Here is a 9,114-nt window from a genome sequence, read left to right as displayed (position 1 = left end):
GTGCTGAAATAATGCCTAAAACAACATAGAATACACACTTAAGAACTAATCAAACAGAACAAAAACATCATGCATGCGAACAAAACCAACAAAAATGGATAGATCTTACCTTAATCTATCTTTTCTTCAACTTCACCATCTTCGAAAACTAACTCTAAATCGGCCAAAATCACGAGTGAAAGTGGCTACCAAGTATTTTCTTCTGTGTATTCTTGTAGACTTAGAGAGAGCAGAGAGGCAGTGAAGGCAACCAGAGATATTCGAGAGAGTGTATGCGCAGCCGCGGTTGTGCATATATAAAGAAGAGGAGCACTGTATTGTCGGCAGAACGAGCTAGAACTCACCTACTGTAGCCTCGGATTCCAGCATCGCAGTGTCTCATCACACGCAGCAACTACAACGCTCTCGGGTGTGCGGCAGGAAGCGGAAATCACGCAGGCGGGAATCTGATTCCAAATTACAAAGCATCAGTGTCACCTCTGCTGCAAAAAGCAAAACAATGCGGAAATCACGCTCTTGGGTGCTGTCACCTCAGCTGCAGCAGCAATTTCCGAAAGCATGGGAATGAGCGCCATCACTACCGCTGCCGCCAGCTGCGGTGGCGGCCGGGCCTGCGCCTCGCCTTCCGTGCAGCTGTTTTTGTCTGCCTGCGGGCGACATGGGCAGCAGAGGCCGCCTCACCCGGTGGCGGCGTGGCCCACAAACCTGGCCCGTTACATCCCGACTACTGCCGCTATACCTAATCCGTTATACCACGAGAGGCCGCCTCCTGCTGTGGCGGCAGGGCCCGCCGCCTCCTGGCGTGGCGGCAGGTGGCACGTGTCGCCTGCCGCGCCGTCAAATATATTCACGGGTAGTCTTTTTTGGCAATTCTATTGGCCAGGGGTTCCTTTTGGACAAAAAATCTCCCCAATTAGCCGAGGCCACTATTCCAAGTTTATATTCTTTGCTTTGGCTTCAACTGTACTCAAGAACGCACCGAGCCACTGTCTCTGTTTATTTTCCGCCACCATTTCTATTTCTGCAGACTTCGCCTCCAGTGTGAGCACTTGCGGATAATAATCTTCATGAGCAAGAGTAGCTGCCACTGATTCATCAACGGAAATGAGAGCACGTACTTGGTTGCTTCTTGCTTCCCCGCGATGTGATGTGCAGAAACGGAGGAGTAAAGCTTCAAACAGAATACTGACGTACGTCCCCATCCGCGCCCATCTTCGTCCCTCGTCCATTGGATGCCTTCTCGGCTAGCTTTGCTTCCACTCGTGGGACTACTTTTGCTCAAATTGCTGGTTACTTGACGCAGTACGCTTCTAGCCATAGCCCGTGCTATATATATATATGGGTAGACTGTGGATTCAGTACTCTGTTCTTTGATTTGAGCTGCGGGTTCAGTTCAGATGAGCACAATGGCTGTGCCGAGGGCGCATGCCGGTCACCGGTTGCGTTGTGTGCTGGCAGTGGTGTGTGCCTTGTGCTGGGCATCGTCCTCTGTTAGGTTCGTGGCGGGTCAGGCCGGGCAGCTGAGCGTGGACGCCTCGCCGCAGACTGCGAGGAAGATGCCTGACAAGATGTTCGGCATCTTTTTTGAGGTGAGAATAAGAGTCTCTTGGTAAATTAAATTGCTTGTCAAACTGCGATTGCTGAAAACTTTTGCGCTATTTGTTCGAGTTTGTAACAGCCACCTGGTAAAACTTTGCATAAAATTTTCTCTCATTCAGTAAGGCCATTTGTTTGGTTACAGTTTAAACTATATATGCAGCTATATTGGTTAGCTGAATCTCATAGGATTACAGAGTGCAGCTCTGTCGCAGTTTGTCTCAGTTCAAGAAAAAATTGGATCTTGAAATTTTGGTTTTGATTTTGCTGCAAAGATGATAACCTCAGCAACAATTAATAACTCAAATCATATTTTGGTTTTATCTGCAGGAGATCAACCATGCTGGTGCTGGTGGGTTGTGGGCAGAGCTTGTGAGCAACAGAGGTAAGGAAATACATATCATAGTTATCAGGTACAATATAGGCTATTGTAGATGCACACTTCTACCAGAGGATGGTGTGCAGAAGGTCAGGATATGTGTTGATGAGTCAAGGGTCAATTCTGCACTTTCATTTTTTTCTTGCTCAGTGTTGTGTATACTCTTACAAAATTACTTCCAGGTTTTGAGGCCGGTGGGCCTAATACACCATCAAACATCGAACCATGGTTCATAATTGGAAATGAATCAAGCATCATCGTGGGAACCGATCGGACATCTTGTTTCGAACGTAACCCGGTCGCACTCCGAATGGAAGTTCTTTGTGGTTCTAAAGGAACTAATGTCTGTCCATCCGGAGGCGTTGGGGTCTACAATCCTGGTTACTGGGGCATGGTATGGTATTTCTTTTGTTCATATGTCTGCACATATAATATGTTGAAATGTTTTCGAAAGAAATACAACATATTCAGTCAATAGTATCACGGAACGTGTGTGGCAGTTTCAGTTTGGTTTGAAATGCATTATTATCCTTTTAAATGAAATGGAACTCTTTACAAGTTTGCCTCATATTGCTTTCCTCTTTCCAGAACATTGAAAGAAGGAAGGGTTATAAGGTGAGCCTGCACATTAGGTCTTCAGATGCAGTTTCCTTGACCATTTCTTTGACAAGCTCTGACGGTCTGCACAAACTCGCTTCTCGCACCATCACGTAATGTTATGCTGTCATCAGTTTATCAGAAATGCTGCATTATTGTTTGCATATTTATAACCTGGATTCCCCTGGTGCTTTCAGGGGCGGCAAGAAACAATTCACCAACTGGACAAAGATACAGTTTCGTTTGTATTCCAGCCAAAACAACACTAATTCAAGGCTTCAAATTACAACCACTAAAACTGGAGTGGTCTGGCTCGATCAAGTGTCGGTTATGCCATCGGACACTTACATGGTAAGCCTTCTTTGTGTTTGTTTCTCTTCCTTTTGATGAGATTTCCTTTTTCTTTTTCTTCTGATTTTCTTTCTGTTGAAGAAAGCAATGAATGTATGTTTTTACCTGTACCGTATTTGAGCTTTTATTTATTATATGTTTTCTTCATAGGGACATGGTTTTCGGAAGGATCTTGCTTCCATGTTGGCCAATTTAAAGCCCCAGTTTCTCAAGTTTCCAGGTCTATCGTATTTACAGTTGTTACATCCAAGGTTAAGTTATATCATTACATGATTTTGATGATATAAATAAAATGTTGTTTAGGCGGTAACTATGCCATGGGACAATATCTAAGAAATGCGTTTCATTGGGGCGAAACTGTGGGTCCATGGGAGGAAAGACCTGGCCATGTCAATGATGCCTGGGGATACTGGACTGACGACGGACTCGGATTCTTTGAGTTCCTTCAGGTAAATGGAACACAGACACACTCTTTGACTTTAAAACACTAAAATTTCTCCAATGTGTATATTTCATAAGTTGATATTGATATTTATTTACTGCAGTTAGCTGAAGACCTTGGTGCTTCCCCTGTTTGGGTGGTGAATGATGGTATGTTCAGTCTACGTATGTACGGCTTCTAGCAAACACTTGATCTGTCTTACGAAATGCTTGTCGGTACTGCAGGAGCAAGCATTAACGAAGAAGTTCCTACTGCAATAATTGCATCTCTGGTGAAGGTATGTTCTTCAAGATTATATTGTCAATCAGTTGATAAAAGGAGAGAAATCTGACTGGACAACCTAATGCGCAAAATGAAATCTCTGGTTTAGTTTCATGGCATACGTGATCTCCTCTGTTATTTGAAAACAACATGTGATGTCCAACCTCGCAAACAGTTGGCAACATGAACTTGTTCTACGAGGAAATGTGACTACAAGACATAAAAAGTACAAAACAGAACCGGTTTACAAAATAGGCTGAAGATTTTAAGAATAAATAAACCTAATTTTTGTAGCAGGTGTGTGTGCAAACCAAATGATTTATATTGCGATTAAACTTGTCAGAAGCATCCTTGGTTCGGTTGCTACCACAAAATATATTACGACACACATTGTTCTCAATTATGAAACCCATCTTCATGTTGATGCCAAGAAAAAGAATTTTAGTTGCTAAACGTTCTGAGGCAGCATGTAGTTTCTTTTATTGGTCTTAATTCAACACTTTTTCCACATTAATAAAATTTATAAATTTCTGTACCAGTATTGCTACCACCTTCTTGGCCTTCCCTGCATTTTCATGCTTGTAGTATTCCAGGATGTTGTTGATGGCATCGAGTTCGCAAGGGGAGGGGTCAACACTACATGGGGTTCAGTTCGTGCGGCAATGGGACATCCACAACCTTTTAAGCTTGATTATGTTTCAATAGGGAATCAAGAATGCTGGATGCTCTACTACAGAGGTTTGTAGTACAGTTTTATATCCTTCTTTCCCAGGTTCACAAATCTGTACATGATTCAGAATGTTTATTTTTCTGCTATGGAGGCATGATCCACAACCTTGCTTCTCTACTTAGTGAAAGGATGCACAAAGATTTTGCATATTCCTTTTTCTTCTGTTATGGATAAAGCAGGAAAGCTCATACTACCTTTTTACTTTGCTTACTAGGGAATTACCAAAAGTTCTATTCTGCGATTAAAGCTGCATACCCTGACATCAACATTATATCAAGCTGTGATAAGTCAACTATTTCGGCATCCAACCCTGCCGATCTGTATGATGTTCATGTAAGGTCTCTGTGTTATGTTCATTATAACAAATTAATCTTTAATGGTTGATAAAACTTCATCTCTGCTGCAGGTCTATGCATCTTCTGCTAATATGTTTTCCAGAACCAGTATGTTTGACAACACACCACGCAGCGGACCGAAGGTACGTAGTATTTTTGTCAAACTTCAAATGCTATCACTACATCTGCAATTTTCTGTGCCTTAGCTGGAAATGACTTGGGGAAGCACTGTCAATCTGTAGGCAATTGTTAGCGAGTACGCCGTGACTGGAAACGACGCTGGCAAAGGAACACTGGTAGCAGCACTTGCAGAAGCTGCATTTCTCGTTGGATTAGAGAAGAACAGGTTATTATATGCTCTTATCAGTTTCTTTTTTCCATCATTGACATGTTTTCTGTCTCACTCTTACTAATTTAAAAGTTAAGACTGCACTGAGAAGCAGAGCTTTTGACATCAAATGAATGATAGTGGCAAATGCCTAGCCTTTCCAGCATCAGTCTGGGCTTTCTGGCGTCTGCATTACTGGTTGATTGCGAACTTTGATGTTTTGCGCATTGTTTTACTGCAGTGATGTGGTCGAGATGGCAAGCTGCGCACCGCTGTTTGTAAATGACAACGATCGCAAGTAAAGATTCAACATCTTAGCATTGTTTCAGATTTTGGTATGGTTTGCAAGTCTCGATCGTCATGTATTTGGATAACCAACACATACACACGAAAATGTGCTTCACAGGTGGAGCCCAGATGCCATTGTGTTCAACTCATGGCAGCACTACGGATGCCCAAACTACTGGATGCTACACTTCTTCAAGGACTCGAGCGGCGCCACCTTTCACCCCACAACCATGCAAGTCTCCAACTACGATCAGATGGTTGCATCTGCCATTACGTGGCAGAGTCCTAAAGACAAGAGCACTTACCTGAAAATAAAGGTGCTCCCATTTTGTTCTTCCAAATTTCAGTCAGAAAACTCTGCTGACCAACCTTATTACAAGACAAAAATGACCAAACACAACAATCTTTCCGCAGGTCGTGAACTTCGGCAGCAAAGCCGTGGATCTCAACATAACGGTGACGGGTCTGGAGAGCGGCATCAAGAGCTCCGGCTCGAAGAAGACGGTGCTAACATCCGGCGCGCCACTCGACGAGAACTCCTTCGAACAGCCAGAAAAGGTCAGCACCACACCACCACACTGGCTGAGCTGATCATGGTGGTAAATTGCTCCCTGTAGCTGTTTCCTCTGGTGTTTGCTGACTCTGCAACCGTGCTGCTGGAATTCTGCAGGTGGCGCCGGTGTTGAGCCCGGTGGCCGACGCCAAGCAGCAGATGGGCGTGTCAGTGAGCCCTTACTCCCTCACATCGTTCGATCTCCTGCTGGAGCCCAGCAAGCACTCGGCAATATGAAGAAGAAACTAGCTCGAGAAATCATAGAGCATTACCACGTGTATTGTAGATTGTATTGTTCTTGTGTGCCTGGATTCTAATGATGATAAGTCTAAAGAAACATTACATAGCCGTATCTGAAGCTTATTAGCAAACGTTGTGCCCAGCATTACAAGCAAAATTTCCATATGTTCATCAGCATCCGTCGTAGTCTAGGTGGTTAGGATACACGGCTCTCACCCGAGAGACCCGGGTTCAAGTCCCGGCGACGGAATATATATTTTTTTGTCTCGCCATTTTCATTCAAACGGTTAGTTTTCCAGTTTCCAATTTAACACACTGAGTTCGAACTTTAACCATCAGCAGTCGGAGTTTTTCCGAGTCAGAATATTTGTGCCAGCATCCAACTTTTTTTCGCCTAGCTACCTCCAAGATATCACACTAGTTCCATTTTCAAACGTCTAATTTTCCAGTTCCAGTTTTAGGACTTTACCATCAACAATTGGAGTTTATTTGAAATATTTGCACGAACATCGAACTAGCTGGCCCACAATAGCAACATATTATCTGAGTTCCATTTGTATATGTCACTATTCAAATTTCAATTTTGACACTTTGGGTTTTGAAATGATGATGGATTTTTTATTTTTTATTTTAAAAATGGCCTCGCCACTCTTAAGATATCACACGAGTTCCATTTTTAAATGGCCACTATTCTTGTTTCAATTCTAACACTTTGAGTTTCAACTCTAACCATCAACAAATTCGAGTTTATTTGAGTCAGAATATTTGCACTAACATTCAACTTTTGTTTGGCTCGCCATTCTCAAGATATCATACGAGTACCAATTTCAAATGGCTACTATTCCCGTTTCAATTTGAACACTTGGAGTTTCAACATTGATCATCAACAATTGGAGATTATTCGAGCAGAATATTTGCACGAACATCTAACTAGCTCGCCCACAATAACAGGATATCATTTGAGTTCTATTTTCAAATGGCAATATTCGAATTTTAGTTTTAACTCCTTGAGTTCCAACTCTAACCATCAATAATTGGAGTTTTTTCGATGGAGATGGAACATATTTTTTACCTCGCCACTCTCAAGATATCATACGACTTCCATTTTCGAATGACTACTATTATAGTTTCATTTTAACACTTTGAGTTTCAACTTTAACCATCGACAATTGGAGTTCTTTCAATTCAGAATGTTTGAACCAACATCTTACTAGGTGCCTCACGATAACATGATATCATCCGAGTTCCATTTTTGAATGGCACTATTTGAATTTCAATTTTAACCTTTTGAGTTTCAACTCTAACCGTCAACAATTGGAGTTTACTTTTGAATGGCGATGGAACTTCAATTTTTTCCTCACCACTCTCAAGATGTCATACAATTTCCATTTTCAAGTGACTACTATTATAGTTTCATTTTTAACACTTTGAGTTTCAACCTTAACCATCAACAATTGGAGTTTATTTGATAGGGAATATTTGCACCGCCATCTTACTTGCTGGCTCACAATAACAAGATATCATATGAGGACCATTCAAAATGGCACAATTCAAATTTCAATTTTAACGCTTTCCATTTTAACTTTAATCGTAAACCATCACAGTTTATTTGAGTATAATAATGGACCAAAGACCATTCTGTCGTCAACAACCCGACATCTTGTTGCTGCATGATACGTCTCCAACGTATCTATAATTTATGAAGTATTCATGCTATTATATTATCCATCTTAGATGTTTTATATGCATTTATATGATATTTTATATGATTTTTGCAACTAACCTATTAACCTAGAGCCCAGTGCCAATTTCTGTTTTTTCCTTGTTTTTAAGTATCGCGGAAAAGGAATACCAAACGGAGTCCAATTGACGTGCCAATTTTTGATGATTTTTTATGGACCAAAAGAAGCCCCGGGAGTAAAAGAGTTGGGTCAGAAGAGTCTCTGGCTGTCCATGAGGGTGGGGGGCGCGCCCACCCCCCTGGGCGTGGGACCCTATCTCGTGGACGACTCGGAGACCCCTCTGACATCAGACCTACGCCAAAAATTCCTATAAATACAGAAACCTCCAGAAAATAACCTAAATCAGAAGTTCCGCCGCCGCAAGCCTCTGTAGCCACGAGAAATCAATCTAGGCCCTCTCTGGCACCCTGCCGGAGGGGGCCATCATCACCGGAGGCCATGGAGGAGGATCCCGGAGGGGCCATCATCGCCATGAAGGCCAAGGACCAGAGGGAGAACCTCTCCCCATCTAGGGGGGAGGCCATGGAGGAGGAAGCACAAGGGGGAGAACCTCTCCTCCTCTCTCTTGGTGGCGCCGGAGTGCCATCGGGAGAGGAATCATCGCCGCGGTGATCGTCTTCATCAACATCACCACCATCATCACCATCCTCATCTCTTTTACGCGGTCCACTCTCCCGCACCCCGTTGTAATCCCTACTTGAACACCCTGTTCAAGAATTCGCCCGATTAACCAATTAGCTTGCTGATTAACCCATACTCGTAGGGTCACCGAGTAGCCGATAAACCAATAAATCGTCCGATTAATTGATTAAATGGACGATTAACTTGCCGGTTAGCCTATTAATCCCCTACTCACAAGCCAACCGAGCAGCTACCAATTAACGATTTCCCTAACAATGCTTGAACATGGTGCTTTATGCCACATATTATGATCCAATGATGTGTTGCCATCCTATGATTGTATGTTTTATTTTGGTGCTGTCCTATTGTGCCCTCCGTGTCGCGCAAGCGTGAGGGATTCCCGCTGTAGGGTGTTGCAATATGTTTATGATTCGCTTATAGTGGGTTGCTTGAGTGACAGAAGCATAAACCCGAGTAAGGGGGTTGTTGCATAAGGGGACTTGATGCTTTAATGCTATGGTTGGGTTTTACCTTAATGATCTTTAGTAGTTGCGGATGCTTGCTAGAGTTCCAATCATAAGTGCATATGATCCAAGAAGACAAAATATGTTAGCTTATGCCTCTCCCTCATATGAAATTGCAATAGTGATT

At 42.8% G+C, this 9,114-nt stretch overlaps 1 protein-coding gene and 1 non-coding gene across 2 annotated transcripts; both read left to right on the top strand.

Moving 5' to 3' along the window:
- Positions 1-1,312: 1,312 nt before the first annotated feature.
- On the top strand, positions 1,313-6,411 carry LOC109750591 (alpha-L-arabinofuranosidase 1). The gene is made up of 17 exons (XM_020309549.4): positions 1,313-1,589; positions 1,927-1,981; positions 2,158-2,369; positions 2,564-2,685; positions 2,770-2,923; positions 3,074-3,143; positions 3,227-3,372; positions 3,469-3,514; positions 3,590-3,642; positions 4,220-4,364; positions 4,571-4,689; positions 4,763-4,834; positions 4,934-5,037; positions 5,261-5,317; positions 5,426-5,624; positions 5,722-5,865; positions 5,978-6,411. The coding sequence occupies exons 1-17, from the start codon at positions 1,398-1,400 to the stop codon at positions 6,095-6,097; spliced, it is 2,010 nt and encodes a 669-aa protein (XP_020165138.1). The 5' UTR covers positions 1,313-1,397; the 3' UTR covers positions 6,098-6,411.
- Positions 6,278-6,350, top strand: TRNAE-CUC (transfer RNA glutamic acid (anticodon CUC)). Its single transcript has one exon. It is a non-coding gene; the product is annotated as a tRNA-Glu (tRNA).
- Positions 6,412-9,114: the final 2,703 nt, after the last annotated feature.

This window comes from Aegilops tauschii, chromosome 2, assembly GCF_002575655.3.
Source record: "Aegilops tauschii subsp. strangulata cultivar AL8/78 chromosome 2, Aet v6.0, whole genome shotgun sequence".
NCBI classification, from domain to species: domain Eukaryota; kingdom Viridiplantae; phylum Streptophyta; class Magnoliopsida; order Poales; family Poaceae; genus Aegilops; species Aegilops tauschii.
Note: the sequence above shows the minus strand (reverse complement) of the source record. Positions and strands in the feature narration are given on the sequence as shown.

What these genes read in the sequence shown, in the direction of transcription:
- LOC109750591 (XM_020309549.4), top strand. Translation starts at nt 1,398, where the DNA reads ATGAGCACAATGGCTGTGCCGAGGGCGCATGCCGGTCACCGGTTGCGT. An exon ending in ATCCTGGTTACTGGGGCATG is followed by an intron (nt 2,370 to 2,563) that starts GTATGGTATTTC and finishes TCCTCTTTCCAG; the next exon opens with AACATTGAAAGAAGGAAGGG. An exon ending in CCTTCGAACAGCCAGAAAAG is followed by an intron (nt 5,866 to 5,977) that starts GTCAGCACCACA and finishes GGAATTCTGCAG; the next exon opens with GTGGCGCCGGTGTTGAGCCC.